The sequence below is a fragment of the Melozone crissalis genome, unplaced genomic scaffold (genome assembly GCF_028551555.1).
Source record: "Melozone crissalis strain CALT ecotype California unplaced genomic scaffold, PUWL_Pcris_2 ptg000027l_1, whole genome shotgun sequence".
NCBI lineage: Eukaryota > Metazoa > Chordata > Aves > Passeriformes > Passerellidae > Melozone > Melozone crissalis.
The window spans coordinates 42325428-42347712 of record NW_026535805.1 but is presented as its reverse complement, the minus strand read 5'-3'; the positions used below and the strand labels follow the sequence as shown (position 1 = coordinate 42347712).

Sequence of the window (22285 nt, the reverse complement as noted above, 5' to 3'; positions counted from 1 at the left end):
TTGAAGATTGCTTTGTTACAGGGTGAGTGATGTTTCACTTCTGGTGGACCCCAGGCAGGTTGAGCAGTAGCTGCTGCTAGAGACTGCAGAGCGTAGTCAGCAGTTTGCTTCCAGAAATAATTTCGACTAATGAAAAGATAACTCGCCCCAGCCCTTTTCTCCCAAATTTAGGTATAGGCATATCAGCAAGAAATGAGGTCATGGATTCTAAACAGTGATGACTCTGTGAGCAGTCAGTGCCTGTCACAAAATTCAGTCCTTCCACAAGCAGCCACATCAAGCTGTGACAGAACCATAGAACAGTGGGTTCCTCTCTCCTGTTGCAGTGTGAAAACCTGACTTGCTTGTCAGCAATCTGGACCTCATACAAACACTAATTCCTAGTTCTTCATTCTGACAAGAGTGGTGTGGCTGATGTTTTTCTGTTTGCTTGGCAAGGCCTGCTAAGGATATTTGGGAATGTATCACCTCTGCCTAAGTGAAGTTAACTTTTGTCATTGTGCAGCCTTTTCAGAAAAGACAGGGATCCCCACAAGGTTGAAGGAAACTGCAAAAGTGGATGGACTTGTTTTCTGTGAAAACTGTTACCGCTATGGTACCATAGAAGAATTTGTTCCTGAAGGGAAATTTTGCAGCCAGAAATGTGCCCAGCAAGTAAAAAACAAGTAGGTACTATAACAAAGCATAGAAGCAAAGAATTTGGCAGCATGAGAGTGAAGTGGTGGGATAAAATGTTCATGATGGGGCAGAGGGAGGTATTAAGCAGACAAGTTTCAGTGTCACCATTGGTTTATAATGTTCTTTCACTGTTTTTTTGTGTAAATGCCTTAACAACATTTGGTTTTGTCTAACACTGACATTGAAGGCAGTCTTTTTTACTCAGTGTGCTGTGTTCTGCTGTCAGATGCAAGCAGTAAAACAGTCTATGGGATGCATGAATCAGTGTCAGACTCCCACCCTGTTTCAGTCATTGGAATTAAGATAATCAGTAATGAGATGGTTGGGGTGGTAAGTTAATTATAATTAAGTGCAAGAGCTGTTTTATAGTTGACAGTGAGTGAAAACATGAGCATACTGCAGTTTCTCAGCTCCTCTTTTTCAGTTAGTGCATTTCATCTCATCATAAAAGCATGTTTGTGTTAGTCCATTCTGTATTGCATATTGCTAGATTATGGCAGTTTTAAACATTTATGGTTTTGTACGTTTTCCTTCATTTTAGCTAATTGCTTCAAAGTTTTCTGTGCTGATTTCTTGTTTAGCAATTTGTACAGTCACATACAAGCTTTCTCCAATTGGATTTGTCAGACTTAACAATTACCTTTGCCTTCCTCTCTCTAAACTGCCCTGCAGTCCTAAACATTTCACAGTTTGCTTCTCCGGGAGACTTGATGGTACATGAAAAAAGACACACTGTTTAAAACATGTAAAACTTGTTCAGCAGAAGCTGACAGCTTTCCTCTTACAGTTGCTATTGTGTGTCTCTCAGAATAATTCTTTTGACAGACTTCATTTTCAGTAGTATTTCTAAGAATATATTCGGTGTAATACTATGGGACCCCCACATTTACTTGCTTTTTTACTTGTTTTATGAATACGAGAAGTGAAATAATATTGGCTTTGTGTCATTGTGTTACTTCTGTGATAGAGAACCAAAGGAGGAAAATCCCAGCATGGAATGCAATGGGGAAGATGATTCTAAAGGCATTCGGAAAAGAAAAGCAAAAGTACCTCTCAAAGAAGAGTCAAGGGATAATGGGGAGAAGAAGGAGAATCCAGATGAAATTGTTAGTATGCATCATAAACCCATTCCTGCAAGTATTTGGGTGGGAGTTTTGCCTTGTGTTGCAATGTCAGTAGCTCCATCAGCCCACAAAGAGGAGAGACTTCATCACTCTGTCAGAGCCACAATAAGTGGTTGTTTCATTTGCCAATTTAATTATGCCTCAGCAGTAAATTGTAATTATTGACAATGAATTGATAAAAGCTAGTTTTGGTCTCTTTTCCCTGCTTTTTTAAGAACAGAACAAAAAGAATTCAAAGGAAAAATGATGCTAATGTTTACTTGCCATGTCTTCAGCATGGAAAAACAGGAGTACCTATTTTCCAACAACCCTGTTACTTTGTCATTCTACACATGAATAAATAACTATAGAGCACTAATTTATTTACAAAGAAAGCTATACTACAGTTAAGAAGGGAATACTTTGGATTTTCTTTGTGTAATTTGCCTTTTAAAATCGTATCCCAAAATTTGTTCTGCTTTTGTGTGGCAGTGTAATTTGCTTTGGGGCACCTTTTGTTTTCTTTTCCTTTTGGATTTATTCTTAATTTTAGAAAAAAACTTACCCCACAGTACCTTCCCATAATGCTTCTTTCTTGTAGTATGTGTTTTCTTCCTAATAGCTGTCACACTCCTGGGGGTAGCACAGTTTTCAGGGAGAACGGTAGATTCTGCAACTACAGAATTGTCAAAAGGATGAAGACACTTAGAGTTGTCAGGAGGGAATTTGCAGCTCTCTGTATAGCAGTATTTTAGGCAAAAGTCAGGGGATACCTTCTTTGTCTCCATGCATCTGCCCTCCCAGATGAGTACTTACTCTGCTTATCTGGTCAGATGCTCACAAAACTATTAATACAAAAACAATGAAAAAAATTGAAAGAATCACAGTGTCATTTTGTATTTAATAAAGCAATTGAACATTTGGGGAAAAAAAACAGATTAAAACTGTGTGAGGTTTTCTTTTAAATTATTTTGGAGGCATGAAGATGTCAAAGATGCTGTTATTTATCAGTGTCTCAGCGGGGTCTGCTGAAGGCTTCGTGGTCTCTGGGTCAGGCAAGGCTGGCTGGCTGAGTGCCAAGTGGTGAGAGCCCTTCTGCCTGCCACTTTCACTGTGTTTGCTGTGATTTGTCGCTGATGGCTCACTTTGCTTCTATGAGACATCTGCATGTTTGTTTGAGGTGGGAGGGAGCTGGGTCAATAGCCATTTAAATGAAGTCACAGTTTAAACTTCGGTATCTCAACTTTTATCATACTAGACTTCTAAGCTAATGAGGTTACTGTACTAATTTTTTTTCTCTTTCTAATTTAGGAGGACAAACCTGAAGGAAGGATTTTGAGAGTCTCACAGAGAGCCAGGAGAAAAAGAAAAGGGGACATAACAGTTTTGAAACAAAGTAAGTTATATTATGGAACAAAAATCTCAACCATCAATTCTTCAGGTAATAGCCATATCTTATTGTGGATTGCCAGGATTGTTTCACAAAATTTATATTCCCTATTGAATTTTTTTCTTTACTGTAAAAAGACAGTGACAGTGTTATTTGCGGCAATTAAATTTTAAGGCAGCATGAGGGAGGATCTGGTGAGTGTAAATGCAACTAATGTGCATTTTAGGTTTTTTCTTTTCCTCCCTCTAAATAGTGCCAGTATTAGAGGGAATCAGCTCCATTGAGTTCCCAGATGCTGAAAGACATGTATCAAGCAGAAGTGAAAGTTTACTTTTGTTTCCTTGGGGATCAATTTTGCATCTTCATTATGTACTGGAAATAGACACGTTTATGGAACTGTTTAGGAATAATTGCTATAATCAATCCAAAGGGACATATACTGCATCAAGCAACATAATAAAACATATTTTAAATGAGTGCTGTTCTTTCAAGCTATTTGTATGATAGATAGTTTTAGGAAGAATGGGGGAATCAGCTGCTATTATACCTCAGTGGTACACCAACCACAGACCTACATCTTGCCCTCCAGAGTGCTTCTTATGGTAGATGGGGAGACATTAACAGAGGTTGCCAGGCCACTAATCAACACAGAACTCCAGTTAGCTCTGATGTACACCAGGCAGATGAACTAGATGCAACAATACATTTTATGAAAGATCCCCCTCCCAAAACAGAATCATGTCTGAAATGTTTACAGTTGCTTCTAAGGCTGAAGAAATAAGAAGTGTGTGAGACCCAGGGACCGAGCTGATGCTTTGTGGAAATCACTGCTGCCCACTGACAGAATGATTTACAAATTTCTTCTGTTAGGTTTTTTTTAAATTTTTATTTGGGAAAACATCAGTATAAAAGTATAAACTAGTACCAAAGACCAATTTGTATTCAGAACCAAGTGCAATTAATTTTTTTAATGGAATAGATGAAAACTGGGTAAATCCCAAATAAAATTAATGTGGTCTAATAGTGTTAAGCGATTACTATCACTCTGAAATTTATTATCTTTTGGTTACATTATTGTAAGCTTTCTTCAGGAGAGTTTGGCATTACTATTGTTATGGTTCATGTTTTAATCATAAAAATGCTAAGCCAGACTGTTAGTTAAAGGATTTATTTTTCCTGTGAGTAGCCCACAATCTGGATCAAGCCGGAATCACAGTGTGGACTGTGATGAATCCTTCTGACAGTGTGAGCTTATGGTCTGAAATGCTAAGCTGCCTGTGCAGAGGAGGCATTTTAGGTGGAGATCAGTAGAGCAGAGTAGAGGTGTGTGAAAGTAGATACATACATGGCCATCTGTTCTTGAAGTTCCTGGCTATTGCTATTGTGCAGGTAGTGCCTTATTTTCGAGGCCTGAAAACTGTGTGACTGTAGCCATCATTAAAATGGACTGTAAGCAGTATTGCAATTACTGTGCAAGTGTTCACACTGTGTGAACAAACCTGAAACTGGAGGTTTCTCTCATATGCTAATGACATCCTGAGGAAAAGAAGCTCTGGTGACAGTTCTGAAGATTTGCAGAAAATACTGTTAAATCACTGCCTTTCTACCCAAAACCATCAAACTACAAAGTGATGGAGTAGGTGAGAAACAGTCTGAATACTGTTAAAGAGTGGAGTCTTTCAAGCCTGATTAAAAAACTTACTATGAGCAGTATCCACTTGAAAAGGCTTTCCAGTTAAAGAAGGACATGGGGGAAAAAGAAACCCCTTAAAATACTGAGCTATTTTGTGATTTGAACTCATCTTTTTACACATTTGCAAATTGTGTATCTTAATGCTTCTTAGGAGCAATAGGAAAAACATGTTGGAGCAAGACTTTGTAAGCTGTTCTTGTCACCTGAAGGAGGTTTTTCTTGTTATTAATCAAGGTTTGAGCTGCTGGAACTGTTTCTGGACAAACCAGGAACCTTCATGTTCCTGGTGCCTTTCAGCCTACAGAGCTTCTTTTTCTGAAATAAGTTCTGAACATCACCATGAGTGCATTTCATAAAATGTAAATTCAAGAATATTATGAACTTGTGTTGTGGATTTTTTTTTTCTTGAGACATTAACAGTTACAGAATTATTTCCCTGTTTTATGCTTCTTTGTAGCTGTACCCTCTAAAGGAAGGCAAGCATGGTGTTGGGCATCCTATCTGGAGGAAGAAAGGGCCATTGCAGTGCCTACTAAGCTTTTTAAGGAGGTATGACCTTTGAAATTTAAGTCAACCACCTAAGATCATGAAATTCCTAGGAAATCAATAAACAAAAAATAATTTGAAGATTTTATTCTTTTCTCTGGAAAACCTGCATGATGAAAATAATACTGTGTCCATCAGCAATTATGAAAGCAATTATCTCTCTCTGTTTTTTCAGAGAATTCTGTTGTTGTAGATGAATGCTGTCAAACCAGACTGCAGAAAGCAGATGCTCTTCCAAAATCTGCTGTTTTAGCCATTCCTTCTAGTCTCTGAAGCTAAAAAATGTGACACATACCCACACTTTTTCATGCCATATAATTTTCTTTAAATATGTTTAGAAAGGTGGTACAAAGGTCATCTTTTGTCTTGTTGCTTTGATTATATTACCTGTCTTTTCTTCAGCTTCTGCTGACATTATATTTTGTTACTACATCAGATACTACTTTGTCTTGTTCTCCTTTTGCCTGTCATCTGATTGGATGTCACATCATCATGTCCTGCTTGTCCTTTGCCTGCTCTGCTTTGTCATTTCAGTACTTTCATTAGTGCCACCTCTCTTGCTTGGAAGAGAGCTCTGTATCCAAATCCACAAGATTTCTGTGCTGTTATCTTCCCTTGCAAAAGCTGGTGAAACATGTGAACATGTCTCAGCTGCTGTACTCCTGCTATATGTTGCTTTTTTCTGATAATTCTGGTCTTACTTTTCTGTTTCTTGCATCCATTTATTTCTGTGTGCTTCATACTTCAGCTATTAAATCTTCTCTGTGGGAATTAGTTTTCAATTTACACATGCCATGTGATGCTGGTCTTTAATGGGTGTTTTAGTTGCTATTGAGCGAGAAAAGTGAAGAACTGGGATTTAGGTTTACAGAATCCATAGATTTGTAGATGCAAGAACAACAGTCCCCTGACTGTCTTCAGTTGTGAAGATAGTGCTATATACTGGTTCAAAAATTAGCAAGAAAACAATCTAAAGAGTGCCCTGGTGGGAAGGTAGATTTACAAAGCATTGCTCTGCCTCTCTGAAGGTCCATGAAATGCTGAAGCAGTACAAAGGTTTTGCAGGGCACAGCACATGGTGCTAAAGTCTGGAGTTATGTGATGTTTCCTTCTCATTGTACCTTTCTCATCCATTGCATGTAATTTAGTATTTTCTTTCGAAGTTTTTAGCCCCTGGGTAATGCTTGATTTAGTGTGCAGTATTTAAAGCCTGTAGCAGAAAGAGAATTCTTAATAACACTCAGAACTGGCCAGGTAATTTTTCTCCATTTTACAGATGAACAAGCAAGCCACAAAAACAGATAAGTTAAAAAAAAGCCCAAACCAAACATCACAATCAATCGTGAATCCTTGATTTCCGTTTGGATTTTGAGAATTACTTTTTTTCTTTCTATTTTACCATTTCAGAAGCAGTACTTTTCACTGGGTTGTTTCATACCCTTAGTTAGGAATGGTCAGGATGATGGAGGGTCCTTGCCATTTCCTTAGACCTTAGAGTGATTCCTAAGCTGTGTCTCACAAGGTTTCCCTTCCTTCCAAGTAGGTGATACCTCTCTGAGTATCTCCCTTGGTACCCTTCTCTTCCCTTTCGCTGCAGAGTACTGCAGTTGACTCAGGAACATGTGTCTCCTGGACTGAAACAGAAGGAAAAGGGAACATTGAAGATGTTTTTCCTGTGTTTTTCTCTGTAACATAAAACTAACTGTGAATTTTCTAACCTGTGGAAGGCTGTCTTCAGTTTTGGTTACTTATTTTTCTGGTATTTCCTCCAATTTAACCTAAATATCTGCTACCTTCCATCCTGTTTACCAGAGGGATGATGATGCCTGCTGGTTGAAAAGGTGGTTGATCCATCCTGCTTAGCCTCATTTTCACTTTCTGTTTTTTGACAGATATTCTTCTGGGTTCATTGTAATGTGATGTAAGGGTAGTCATCTTCCTGTGATGTAGAAGTTCTCCTGGAAGACTACATAGTGTGGACTCAGCATATAAAGGACAGCAAATAGGCCATCTCTACATACAAACAGTGTTCAATATTTCTGCCTTTCAGTTCATCTTTCATGGTCTGAGATGTGGAACCAAAAAGGCAAAACAGAGTCATTGTTGTGATTATTACAGGAATTATGTCCACCAGGAAGGTGTCACTGTGCAGTGTGAAAATTGAATAATTAAATTGCTAAGATATTTTACTGTCAATTAGTGAAAAAAGTTGAAGACAAATGGTGTCATCTTTCCCTTGACTCTTTTGCTAATTCTTCCTAATTTTCTTACATACTCTCAAGTTTCAAGTCATTATGTTTTTCAAACAATCATCAACTTCCTTTTCCCTCTCCACGTTTTTGAAAGCACAAAACATGAAATGATTTATTAGTTCTTTCAGAATCATGAATAATAAATAATGATTGCTCTATTCCTTATAAAGATATTGTGTCTTTCTCTGGTATACTGTCAGAAGTATTGAAACTGTTCTTTTCCATTGCAGTATCAGTCTTTCCCATACAACAAGAATGGATTCAAGGTAGGGATGAAGCTGGAGGGTGTGGATCCTGAGCACCAGTCCATCTACTGTGTTCTCACAGTGGCTGAGGTAAGGAAGCAGCCACAGTGCTGGGTTGTGGCAGAGTCTGAAATGAAACAGCAGCAGCTGAAAACCCTCACTCTTACCTAACAGGCAGACAGAAACTACATGTAGGAAGATGGTTTTTAAATTAAGAATGCTGTCTTATTTCTGCCTGATAGGCATGTAAAGAATATATTCAGTGTCAATGCAGCAGTACATATATTTAACATACACAGGTACAGAAAACAGTGTTAGACTAGTTGGATAATATGTGGTTTTATCTGTAATCCTGTAGTTTGTATTTAAAAGGAAAAATAAATAGAAAACAAACATGACAACTGATACACAGCAGTTTTATAGAGGTTTGATAGTATTTGCAGTTCCTCCATTCACTGGTACAAATACCTAAAAGTTTCTCATGTTGCTGTTGTGCTACAACTTTCTCACGCTGGTGGCCACAGAAACTGCCTGTATTGGCAACCTGTGCAAGTTAACATAAAATATAAACCCAGATTTTCTTTTTTATGTGGTTCATGATATAGTTTTTCTGGTTAACAGCTTCTTTGCTTTCAATAAAGAACCTGCCTCTCAAGCATCTTTTGAATATATTTTGAACATACCTTACTTTAAATTTTGGATAGTTTTAATGGGTTTCTGGATTTCATCTGTGAATTAAAGTGGGGAAACTGGAAGTTATGTCAGAGTACAAATTAAATATAAAATAGGGTTGATGTTGAGATTTTTCATTGATGGCTGCAGTAAATTTATGGCATTTGGCACTCAGGGAGATGTTGAGACCTTCCGTACAGAGACAGTGTTGTGTCCTGTTTTTCTTCTCTTAGTGGTTCACTTATTACTTCATGGAATAATGAAGTTCTGGGGAATACCTCCACTGACTTCTCATCTTTACTTAAACAGATTTCAGTATCTCTCTGGAGAGCCTTTTGAACATACTTATTGTTCACTGCTCCCTTGCATATCAGTTAATCAGGATAGCTTGAGAACCTCATTATCTGCACTTTGTCCTCGGTTGCATCAGATGTATTCACACTCTTCTGTAGGGCTTATGTTTTACTTTGATGCTGGGTTGAACCATTGTCAAGTTTTTGAGCACTACTGGCAATAGCCAGCTTTTAGTTAAATTCTTTTGACCAGAAGAGGAGGCACTCAGACTGAGAATAGCTTTGCCTTTTAATCCTCTCCTTTTTATCAAATGAATTTATTAAGCCAGTGCTGGATTGGGCAGAAGTAAAAAGCTGACTAAAACTATACAGTAATTATACATAATATTGAATGGAAGTGGTTATGTGTAGGGCAAAGGTCTTAGTGTTGTATGTTGTCAATTCTTGCTTTTAGGTTTGTGGCTACAGAGTAAGACTACATTTTGATGGATACCCAGATTGTTACGATTTCTGGGTGAATGCTGATTCTTCCGACATTCATCCTGTTGGATGGTGTGAAAAAACAGGTCACAAGCTTCATCCACCTAAAGGTATTGCTTAGTTTAAATCTCTGTGTCTTACACAGTTCTGAGATTGAAAGTACCTCTGTAGTGCTGCAGTATTTTTTTTGCCAGAAATGTTTTAGTTTGTTTAGTCAAGAGTATTTCAAAATGGCAAATTAAATACATATCTTGCCTAGAATTTCAGGTTCAAAAGCATGCCCCTTTTATTCAGTGGAAATTCAGAGAAACCAAGAAAACAAAATGGCCCGTAAGAGTCATCCATAGGGCATAAGGAAAAGAAAAAAACTGAGCAGCAAGCCTAGACCCCAGCTTATTGCAAGGAAAATGGCAGCATAGTGGTGACATATTATATGCTTAAACTGAGGTCTCACAGGCAGCTGAGGATCCTTTAGTGGAAGGTCTTAGGATATTTTTGCTACTGCATAGTGATCACTGTTATTGTACAAATGTTGGTACAGGCTAATAATCTTTGTGGAAATAGCACAGTCTTTAAGTCTGAAATAGAGACAAAAAGAGAAATGAACAGATCAATAGGGAGAAAAAAAGGTAAGATTGCAAGCCTGAAAGTGTAATTTGTGCATGGATTATGTAAATGGTACACAGATATTGAAATGGGTGTAATTTACTTGCATACTTTAGTTCCATTTCACATTGTGTAACTTCTTTTGGCAATTGGAGGGTATATGTACTGAACTGTACTATGAAAAATAGATAAATGTGGTCCTTTTGGAATATGGAGGGAGTATGTGGGGATGAAGGGAGCAAGTCCTGAAGTCTGAAAAGTGAGATAAAAATGAATGTGGCATTTTGCCATACACAGTGAGGGTAGTATAATGTGATTTAGAAGGGCTGGAAAATGAGGAGTGCGCAGATTCAAGAGGATGTGCTTGCAGAGAATTACAAAACTGTAGATGTAAGGGCTCAGGTGTGGAAAAGTGACAGTAAAGCCACTGGAAGTGCAGGGGCACGGGGCCTGCCAGTGTGAGAGGATGGCATTTCTTTGTGTGAGCCTTGAGGGACACGAGCTGCTCCTCTGAGTGCTCTGCAAGCCCCACTCTGGCCACAGGGTGCTGCTTGTCTTGGGACACAGTTCTGCACAACTGGCTGAGTAGAAATAGCAATTCCTTGAACATAAATAAAAATTTCTTAGAAGGTTGGCCTTTGCTGATGTAATAACTTGTATGTAGCAAATGGGTAGCTCCCAGTTAGAGTCTTCCTGATGCTATTACAGTGTGGTTAGTAAGTTTTGTATCTATGACAAGGATTTGTCACCTTTTACATCTTACGTGCCTGGTTTAGAAAACTTTTGTTAACCATGAATGATTGCCCCTGGAAGAACTTTGTGGGGTTCTGCCTTTCCAAGGGGAAGGATAACATGCCAGTTGTAGGTTCTATTTTAATTGGATTGGACAGATTGGTTTATTTTGCTGTGTTATGACATTTTAATAATGATTTCTGTAGTGCCCATTGCAAATTTTACAGATGCTAAAGCCAATGAGAGTTATGGCATAGGACACAGTATTTATATAAAATAGCACCCCAGAGAAGAACTCAAAGGTTTGTGTCAGTAGCCTTTAATTTTCCAGCTAAAATACAAATTTATGACCCTCACAGAATAAACCCTAAGCAATTTGGAACCTGGTGGTCTGACTTGGGGGGCAGGGGGTGGGGAGTGAGGGACGTGAGACAGGAAGAATATTATTTACATGTTTTCTGAAATGTATTTCTATCCATGTTTATTAAAATGGAAAGGATGGGTAACTCTTAGTGCTGCTGGGCAGGACAGGTCTTGTGATGGGATGGGAGGAAGCAGGCAGCTACTCTGGGCTTCCAGCAGATATAGGAGAGCTAAGAGGCAAAATCAAACTAGATTTCACAATTAAAAAAGATGGTGGTCAGGGCACTATTCATTTTGTGTAGAAGAGGGCACTTTTTTATCTCACACAGGCAAAATCTGCAGCAAGAGAATGGATGTATATGTATATATATGCATGTAAAAATTGCATTGACTGGGACACATTCCTACAACTGATCTATATCTGCAGTGAATAAATCAAATTGACCTTTGGTCTTGTTATGAGAGATGAGTTAGGAGCTTAAGATCTCCCTTTCTCATTTGGTGACAGGAAGACCCACACTGCCCAGAAACTGTTTCATAGCCTACTAAAACAAGTTTTTTTCCCATGGGCTTTGTCCTAGTCCCAGTAACTGATCCCTTCACTCATGCACTAGGTGGGAGTTTTTTATCATGGTGTATCTTCTTCTTCTTAGGTTTGAATACTCTCTAGAATTACGAAGCGAAAATGGAAAGCCTAAATACTGTATTGCTTTAAAAATGGTTTCAAATGATACAGCATTTGAAATATAACATACATACATTTGAAATATAATATACATACAACATAAAAATGGTTTCAAAGCTTGACACACAACTGTAGTGTATCAAGAAAACAGACAATTGGAGGATAAGACAAGTATTTTTGTTTGGACTTGTAGGTTAATTTATGCTGAGTACTATTTAAAATGAAAAGTGAGAAAGCTCTATGCAGAGAAGGTGAAGGTTTTAAGTTTGCGGTTCCTGGGATAATACGAGAATATGAGAAGGTTATAATATGAGAAGATTAAACAAAGCAATTGTCTCTGGCGTATTTGAGTAATACTTCAAGTAGTTAAGAGGTGACACATTTCAGTAAAGGCAGTCACTCACTGAAATTTGTTGTGGTTTTGGTCTTACTTTACTGCGTTGTAACATATTGACTAAAAGAGATGTTTCTGCAACTGTTCCATAACAGAAAAATGAAGGGGGAAATCTATTTGCTTCCAGCTCCTAGCATTGTTTTTTAGATTAGAACTACAAATAGTATTTTGAAGATTACTTTATGCAGTTCAATATATTATGAATTATTTGTAATTTTTTCCCCTAAACATTAACAGAAATAGATTTCTTTTCAAGTGTTGTATACACAGAATAAAAAATGTATAATGTCCATGCAGGGGATGGTTTATACTGTAAATTGAGAAGAGGTCCTGAGACATTGGTAGTGTAAGCAACTGTTTGGATATAACCTAGAGGGGTTGTTTTAAAGCTAGTAGTGATGATGCTGTGTTAGTGATGGCCTGATGATGTCATATGGTGAAGTCTGTAGGAGGAGGGATATTTTTTTCTTGGACTGACTGGCATAGTGGGAAGAACTTTGGGATCTGTAGGTCTTTTACTGATTCTGAAGTAAAAGCAACAGAGTGAAAAGCAGCTGGAGCACGCTTGTTGGCTCTGTGTGTGTGACAGTGAGACCAGCAAAGGGAAGTTAGGTGGTACCTGTGAGGCAGACAGGTGGTGGTAAGGTGAGGTTTTCTTTGGGAGAGACAAAGAGGTGACTTTTAGGCTGTGCTTTTTGGAGGTGTTCGTTCAAGGGGAAGAAGATAAAACTATAAAATTTGTCTCTTACTGATATGTGTGTCTCATGACCATAATTTCTTGCCCTTCTTTTACAACTCTTATTTAGGATATAAGGAAGAAGAATTCAGCTGGCCCTCCTACTTAAAGGCATGCAGGGCTCAAGCTGCTCCTAAATCACTGTTTGAAAACCAGAATGCAGTAAGTACTCACTTGTTATTAATGGTGTAGTTGTGAGCATGCTTGTGTGTGGTAGAGACTCATAGCACATTTCTGTGATGGCAGACTTGAGTCTGAAATTTAAAACAAAAGTGTTTACAGCAAAATGAATAACATTCTAACATCCTCCACTGCACAGCTAACCTCTGCAGTTCCAGTTCATTACTCTTCTAGTGATCTGTTTAAACTTCTGATGCATTCTTAAATTAAAGATTTGTCATTTGTACTGTGTCTTGCACTATAATCTTGTGGAACAAGAATGGTCTTTCAGAGAGAGTATCTAAGACAGCTAAAACTAACACATTTCATTTTAGCAGCATATTTAGGATTTTTTTTCCTTTCATTAACCAGAAGTCTTTGTGTTTGAGCATCTCTTATGTCAGCTAATTAGCCTACTGCCACTCTGTTGGGACAGTTAATTGGGAAATTTGGAAATGGCATGAATATATTGGTTGTGGACAATGGGGAGATTTCTGGATTTATAGTATTTATCTGCAGTTAAATGTCTTCCTCTATGTAGACAGTGATTCCGTCGGGATTTCGAGTGGGGATGAAGCTGGAAGCTGTAGACAAGAAGAACCCGACTTTCATTTGTGTTGCCACGGTAACAGACATGGTGGACAATCGTTTTCTGGTTCATTTTGACAACTGGGATGAGAGTTATGACTACTGGTATGATGTTTTTGTTTTGTATCCTAGTGAGATGTATCAGAAATGTGTTCGCTTTAAGTGCTGTTTTCTGTGATACTTTCCAGGCTGGTGATACAGTCACCATACCAACTTTTGCTGGATTTTTAAGTATGGCCACCAAAGTAGGCCTCAGTGGCAGATGGGAGGAATTAATATTCCCATGTCAAGTTGCATGTAAAAAATGCCAAGGTTGTGCTAAGTGAGTGTTTGTGTGTGCTGCTGCATCTGGAGTTGTGGATTGATTTCAGTTACATATTATCTCTGAGGTTGATCTCTTCAGTGGAGAATATACACCATGATAATGAGACTAAGTGTACTTGGAGTTAGTTTTACTTATAATTGTAAATTGAACGAAGGGCTGCATGTGTTCATAAGGTTCTTGATCCACTTATGCTGAAACCAAACTGTAGTCATGTTCTATAAAGCATCAGGATAGTGGCAAAATCTGGTTTTAGTCCTCTGTGTTCTATATTCCAGTGGAAACTGAGATCCTGCTATCCTGACCTGTGTTCGAGGTGACCTTTCTGCATGTTTCATGGTGGAGGGGCTGTGTGTATCTTTAGGAAAGTCAGTGGATAGAGCAGGATGTACTAGGAGCGTAAAGATGCTGAAGGAGATTTAGGCTGTTGCAGTGCAGGTTTGTATTTGCACTTGGATCTTCATTTGACAGATCATTTGGAGCAATGTAGTTTACCTTACAGTCTCTGGAGAGTAAGTTACTGCAGAACAGGTAGAGAGCATTGTTGGGGATTCCCTTTATGGCCAGGGTTCAGCAGTGGCAACTTAATTGTGTAGCTGAGCCTATAAAATAAATGAAGAAAAATTTCTTCATCTGTGTTTGATGACTACTTTGGCACTCCATCAATGAGAATGTCACAAAACTATAAAATAACTTCAAAGCTTTGTGAGTGCATCTCTTGAAATAATAATTTTGTGGCCAATGTGACAAATAAATGAAAGTAGAACAGAATTATTGAAGCAGTAGTGAACAGTCAGTTAAGTGAAGTCAAGAACTGAATATCAAGATAATAGACCATATGAGTCAAAGACAAGAAAGATTAGCAGTTATTTCCACGAAGGGGTAACACAAACCATACATTTACTCTACAAAGCATCAGGAAACTGGGGACGGGGGAAACTTAGTCTGAATATTTTGGCATTTGCTCATTCACTAATAATAGCTATGGCATTAATAATTAAAATGGTAGTTAGGCAAAGCTTTTAGGGAAAACACAGTTTTGTGTTTTCCCTGTGTGTTGAAACAATATAACCCATAGTTTGTTCAAAGGTAGCATAGACATCTTTCTAAAACGCTGCAGTCTATAGAGCAGACAGATACTGAGTTTCAGACTTGTTATTATTCCAGTGTCAACAGGAACTTTGTCCACCGGTCTTTTCAGAAGAGGGAGAAGTAGTTTTCAAGTACATAACCAAGCTTTACATTTATAGTATTAGTTATAGTATCCTGAAGTGGTTTTTCTGAATTTTGTATGTAGAATACACTACATAAAACCCTCCTAAAGGATGAAAAATTTGACGTGGAAAGCTGATAGGTTTTCCTATAGGTTTTCAGAAATCACTGGAGCTGTGTTTACACTGAGGTCAAGCTTAAGTTTTGTTCTTTTGGTGAAATTGTGAAATACCTTTCTGGAAGCAGCAAGAAGATGCTCCTGGAAGTACTGTACATGGAAATTAAATTCTCAGTAATGTGGTCTACCTCTCAGCATTGCATTGAGAATAGTGAGTAGAGAAAGAAAGAAAGAAAATGAGAGAAAAGAGCGACAAATGAAAATAGCAGTGGAGCATCTGACCAAAAGAGAGCCTGAAAATGTAACCTGAATGCATCCCACTCACATTTTTAATTTTAGATACCAGGTTTGTAAGGGCCTTAAAATATCTTAGGTGCATACATTTCATGTCTACCAACTGCTGTCTCTAACTAAAACAAAAAGGTTTTTTGAGATTACCCAGAGCTGAACCTCACAGTTTCCTTGTGCCTGCATGTAAGTTTCAATCTCAGAATAATAATGAAGGTGAAATTACTTATTTTGTGTGTGTTGGTTATTTTCAAACAAGTACCTCTTTTTTCTGTATACGTTTTGTGTTTTATTTGGAGTAGGCTGAACTTTCTCACTGAGGTTAAAAAAACCTTTCCTATTTTTGTATACCTAAAAGAGAGTTGACTGATATTGTGACTTCAGGCAACAGAAACCCATTACGATTGCCTAAGGGTTTTTAGGCTCCAGGCTTTCAGCCTGAAGATACTCTTCCTTACTTTCTTTCTGAGCATTAGAAAATACATTTTTGGTTGAAAGTAAGTACTCTGGCTTGAATTAGTCATTATAGCAGCTCTTTAATGCATGGTCATGCTACTTTCAGTGTATTATAAATCCTATTAAATTTTCCTTTGATAGTGGCTTTTAGATGGAACAAAAGTGAACAAAATTGTCAAATTCAAGATTTTACTTAATGAAGGAGCAGTTTGACCTATACAACATAAGCCTCCAGGTCCTTTCCATCTATTCCATCTCTTTTGATGAAACATAATACTGCTTTGAAAGCTGAAGGCATTCTCATTCAGTGGGACTTCTCAATTTTCTTACCATTGTCTGAACCTGGAAATGGAATCGGGAATCTTTTGTTATGTCAGAACTATGAATTAAATACAGGTCCATCCTATATTCTTCTGTTTTGCTTACACACAGATCGATGTTGTCTCATCTTCCTAATTTTTTTGTGACCAATGGAAACATAGCCAGAGCTCATGAAAGAGGTGAAGCTGTGCCAGCTTGTTGCTGTTTGCCCACAGGAGAAGTGGTGCAATGGCTGTGCTGCACATGCTGCATCCCAGACTTGCTGCATCCCGGGCTCTGGGTGCCCTCTTTCATCCTTGGCTTGGGCTGAAGTTCCCCTGCAGAGAAGGCTGTACAGGCAGATTTTGGGATCAGCTTACCAGGAGTGTGTTAAAATACAGTGACCTATGGGCCACTCACTGCTCTGTTCCTCTCTGTCTTGCATAGAAAAATGATTTCTGAAGCCTGCTGTGAAAATAAAATAGCTTTTGATTTTTGGAACCATTTTTTGATCTGTATGACTTTTGGAACAGACTGGACTTTGTCATGAGACTAAGTAAGAGGCCAGCCCTGTTGTCCATCAGTATTTACTACTTTCCTAGCAGCCAAGTCCTTAAAAACTACACTCCTCTTGTTTCATTTTTGAGGTAATTAACTTTGCTCCACTCTCTCTTTGAAAGGAACTGTCTTTTTGGAGGGGTAATATTACATCAAAAAGAAGATAAAACAATCTTAAAGAAGCATGAGTCACAGTGCATGTGTTTAACTATTTAAATGGATAATGAACCATTATCTGACCCTAAGATTCCTGTGAATCACTGTGCAGCTTTCTTATCAGACCTTAAATAGAAAATATGATAATGTTTTATGGTAGTGCTATACCACTTCTGGATGCATGCCACAACCTCTTGGATTACATTTTGAGAAGCCCTGACCTAAAATTGTATCAGCTTTAAACTTGTCAATGATGAAGTATTCTCAATTATGCACTAGATGGGGCTGCAGGATAGTTTTTATGTTTTCCTTTTTTTTTTCTCTGTTGGATGACTGACATGTCACAGTCAAGAACTCATATAAGTAGCATTCTTGAGAGCACATTATTATTTATGGGTGTATGGAGCATGTGTGTATGAGTGGTTTTTGATAGATAACATTTTCATTACAGACTGTATCTGCACTTAGTAAAGTGGATATCAAAATATTCAAAGGTTTGTTTCTCAAAAGGGAAAATCAGAAATTATTTCAAGATAGAAAATTATTATAACACATACACTTATTGTAAAGACAATGCTGACCATTTAATTAAAAAATCTTTCCAGAGCATTAGGTGGAGACCTATTTAAGAAAATATTTTGCTGAAATAATTAACTTTTTCAGCAGCAAGCATTATCATCCATCTCTCTTGATTTAGTTGGGATGAGCTGTATATGTGAAACAGATTTTTGGGAAAAATTAGCAGGACAGGTGAAAGTGATCAGTAGAAGAATATTAAGTTGTCTTCCATGTGTGTCTCCCCCCTGGGCTGTGCCCTCCTGCCCTGAGTTAAGGACTGCTGAACTTTACACGTGTTCCTTTCAGGCAGAGTGGTGCACACACCAGGGAATCACATTGTCAGCTGCCCTCAGTTTTCCTTATTGCAGAACTATTTCCTGGCCATTTACATCATGTAGCTCTTCCCTGCTTTGATGTTTTTCTCTGTAGTTAAGATGTCCACAGCTCAGCAAGCTGTCCCTTGTTCTGTCCCTCTGTATGGCTCTCTTACGGGTTCAGCTGGTGCACTCTGCTGCCTTTGGCTCCACTTCAGCTCTCTGGATTAGCTTCAGTTTCCAGTATGGATATTAGATTTCTTTTTCTGGCTGCGTGTTCTCACACAACAGAAAGACTGGTTTACAAGTGACATGAATTGTGTGGGCATTGTAATCTTGTTTTATTAGTCGAGCGTGCATTTGTCCTGTCTCTGCTGCTCGGCAGAAGGTGGTGTTGGTGCTCTGCTGTGGTCCAGGGGTAGGTAGGTTTGGAGGCGCAAAATCCTTCAGCTCTTGCTAGTGTTGGTAACCTTTTTTGGCCTAGTAAGCATCCTCACAATTCATGGATCATCGTGTTTTATGAAGCATGTGAGCTGGATGATCTGCCTTCTGTTTTGGAACAAAGGAAATAGAAAGCTGTGGGATGTGGCAAATTGATTGTGAAAGGTCAACATAGCCTTTAACATTCCAGTTGACAACTCTTAAGGCTTAGTCTATTGTTCTTCCAAACTAGATACATATCCATTAAATAACACACATTAAAGCATAATAGTTTTACTTTAAATTGTTTGTGACTTTTACTGATCTCTACTTTCTATTGTTAAATTAACTGTTAGAAGCTAAAAGGCTGTGTGAAATCAGTAGGTGAAGATGGACTGTGTGATCTGATTTTGCTGGAACAGGGATCTTTCTTTTTCCAGAGTCCACTGCAGTTGCAGGAGCTGCTCATAGGCTTAACTGTAATGACTGGCTTTTTCTTTTAAAGCAAATCAAAGTCTGCAGATGTTTCATAGGGCTATTTTGTAATGCTGTTGAATCACAGGTTGCCTTGTGTTCATGCTCACTGTAATGTCAGAGCATCTTCCAGGAAGGCATCTTTCATTGCAGTGTTCCTTGGTCATTTGCTTCTTCTTGAATCTTCAAGGCAAAAAGTCTGTGCAGTGGCATTCACTTTTCAGAGTTTTATTAAAATGTATGTTCAGACTATGCTTGAGAAATCAAACCAAATGCATTTAGGAGGTTTGTCCTGGTGTTTTTACACATCTTCTTGATTATTTTAAGTATAATACTGTTAATACCATATTGATCCTGAGCATGGGACTTGTTCCCAAATTTAACTTGGGAGAGTTTTGAAAATCATTTGTGAACTTTACTTGAAAACATTTTAGGAAGTAAGAGGATGTGTCTTTACAGTGCAGAAGTATATCTCATACATGTAAAACTCCCAGTGTAAGAGGGATTGAAGAGAGGAGTGCTGCCCCACATTCTTGTTAGCTTCTCTTCAGAGTTACTGTAAAGAGAAAGGAAGAGGCCAGAGGAAGCATGAATGACTCACTGGTTTTTTTTCTTATTTTTTGGAGGCAAAACATTTCTAGGAGTCAGATGCTGCATTTTAACAGTGCTAAATTATCACAAAAGGACTCCTATTTCCTTTGCTTCCTTTTATTGATGCCAGCTTCAGCGATTTAGAGAGTACCTGGTGTGATGCTATAAAAATGAAATACATACAATATAGCTTTATCTATTATAGAAGGACAAAAAGTTGGTATTCATGAACTGAGTTAAAATCCTTGGCTATTGTCAGAGCCATTACAGAGTCTATCTAATGTAGGTTTTATCTGCTTGGAATTATCTGATTGGCATCATTACAAAGAAATACCAGCAGAATTGTTTCATATATATGTAGCCACAAGATAATGGTGTTATGTTGGCCAGTATTTTTCATCATTAGTGCTTCACTCTGTTTAGGTAGAAGGCTAGAGGAGTGCTTGCTGTGAGACCAGGTTCTGGAGCACCCAGCCTGCATTTCTGTTGTTGAAGTTTATCCATACCAAATTTTAGACACCATGTAAAATAGTTCTCAGATTTAAAAAAAAAAAAAAAAAGAAAAAAGAAAAAAGTTACTCCATGTATTTCAATTATGGTGTGCTCCTTCGTTTTTCTTTTATGCAGTGAAGGTTCAAAACTGCAATGTGGTATAGCCCAGTGTCCAATCTACAATCTTACAATCTTTTCTGTGCTGTGTTTCCTTTTGCAATCCCTAAAGTATGTTTGTGTCCCAGATCTGCAGACCCAGTGTTTTGAATCTTAAGACTATGGAGTGCCTGCATAATTGACCTTTAGTTTCTTCTTCTCTCATGCACGGTTTACTGCACCCTTTTAGGTATTGCACATTATCAGCATGTGATATTTTAGAAGTATATTAATTAAGGGAACCTAATTAATTTGAACTTCTAGCATGCTAATACTTTCTGGGTAGATAGAGATAACAATTATTTTGTAACACTCAGAGAGAGCAGCCCCACACTGCTTAGTATTTTGCGTTAGTAACTCGGGTTGAGGTAAAGTGGCAAGAATACCTGTTATTCTCCAGCTTAATGATGGAGACATTGATTTCAGAGAGAGATTAAATAGAAACTCGATCATGAGTGGTTTGGTGTTTTGCTCAGTGATTATTATGAAGTATGTGTCTTCATGCATGGTTGCTCTCTGTTTGTTTTCTTTTCTCATTAAGTATTTAGAAGTGTTTGCAAAACACAGGAGGGAGACACAGTGTTTGAGTCTAGACTATTGCTTGGCTACTTAAGGTTGGTTTCTTGATCTCTCCCTGGGGAGCTGGGAATGAAGGCCTTTGCTACTTCAACTTACTCAGGCTTCAATTTTTGGCTTTGCTGGGTCCTTGCAGTGAGTGGGACACTGAGCTCATGGCCACTGGAGAGATGGAAATGCTGGTGGGGCTCTCCAGAAGAGAGGGGGGGCATAGCTGGAAATATTTAATGTCAGCTACTGAAACACCTTTAGGGACAGGAAATAGTGGAGGAGAGAGGTTGTGCACTGTGATACTGAGTTTATCTAACTAAAGAAGAAATTAGGTGGGGCAGGATCCTAAGAGAAGCAAGGTCCTTAAGGGCAGATGTACATGGGTATTACATGGTTATAATATGGGGGTTTTAAACTAAATAGAGGCAAACTGTGTTTGCACAGTGTAGTGCCATGCAGAGTGATGCTGGCCTTTTGTGTCAGCAGCATGTTTCTTAGTCATCCCGGCAACATAAATACAATGCATTTTATTAAAGAAGCACTGTCAATTTTTTGGCCAACTCAAAAACCATCAGTAAGTACCAATGCACACGTAGGGATGGTGCATGTTTCACAGCAGAGTCTGACAGCTTATTACTTTTCCTGTAGATCAGTCTTACTTTTTGCCTTTATTAATAATATTGAGTACTAGGATAATCATTGTGGTATATACATTATATAATATATACTCTGTGTTTTATTGTGCAAAATGTGTTATGTTATGAAATAATATCCTAATATGTAATAAGGATATGTAGTTCTATATATAATAATATAATATTACAGAAGGCTTAAACAGGTTTTCCCTTGTCTGCTTTTAGATCAGTTTCTTTACAGTGTGTGTCTCGTGTTTGATTTTGTAAGAGGACTTGGTAGGCAGCACTCGCTTCTGATTTCCTCTGTGCACAATGTAACTGACCCAGTGAGCACAGTGAGAGTGATCTCTCACTGCTTGAGACACGTACCAGCACATGTAGCTCACCCTGTCTCTCTGCTGGTCTTCTGTGGCTCTTCTGGCATGCCACAGGCAACAGCAGTTCTGCAAAATAGGATGCACTTTACAGAAAATATGGGAAGTTGTTAACTCTGAGTAAATGAGTTTGATCTGTTTCTTAACAACAGTTTGCAGTCTTGGATCACTAATTCTTTTGTGTAGTTTGGGGCCTCAAATGCTTGTTTTGTTGGTTTTTTTGTTGTGTTTTTTTTTTTTTTGTTTTGGTTTGGGGTTTTGGTTGGGGTTTTTTTTTCAGAGTTTTTCTCAGACTTACTTTGCTTATGTGCTGCTGGGTTACAGTAACATGTTTATAGCTCCATTTAAGCCACTCAGAATCCACTTTTGAATTTTTCTTGCTATTGGCAGTGTGTTGAAGTTATATGTGATTTCCTCCTCCACCTCCAGGTGCAACGTGGACCATTAATCAAGATCTTTAAGTTTCTGATTTCAAATTTTGGTCTTGGCATTGCAAGATTCCATCTGTCTTTGATGGGATTATGGCATTCTTGCAACTAGCCAACATGATTCTACCAAGAATGTCTGCTTGTTAACAGCATCATAGCTTCTCAAAAGACACCTACCACTAATTTAAAGGACTTATTTTCTTGATGTTCAAGTAAAATTGCAAATAAAACCTTTTGCTTGTATAGGTGGT

At 38.1% G+C, this 22285-nt stretch overlaps 1 protein-coding gene across 6 annotated transcripts in view; it reads left to right on the top strand.

Moving 5' to 3' along the window:
- L3MBTL3 (L3MBTL histone methyl-lysine binding protein 3) overlaps nt 1-22285 on the top strand; it is a 78323-nt gene that overhangs the window by 24369 nt on the left and 31669 nt on the right. For all 6 annotated transcript variants that reach the window (XM_054280179.1, XM_054280182.1, XM_054280181.1 and 3 more), the window contains exons 4-11: nt 506-665; nt 1646-1784; nt 3093-3177; nt 5322-5413; nt 7893-7997; nt 9327-9462; nt 12939-13030; nt 13569-13720. In XM_054280179.1, coding sequence (XP_054136154.1) covers nt 506-665; nt 1646-1784; nt 3093-3177; nt 5322-5413; nt 7893-7997; nt 9327-9462; nt 12939-13030; nt 13569-13720 — 961 coding nt within the window. The remainder of the gene's footprint in view (nt 1-505; nt 666-1645; nt 1785-3092; nt 3178-5321; nt 5414-7892; nt 7998-9326; nt 9463-12938; nt 13031-13568; nt 13721-22285) is intronic.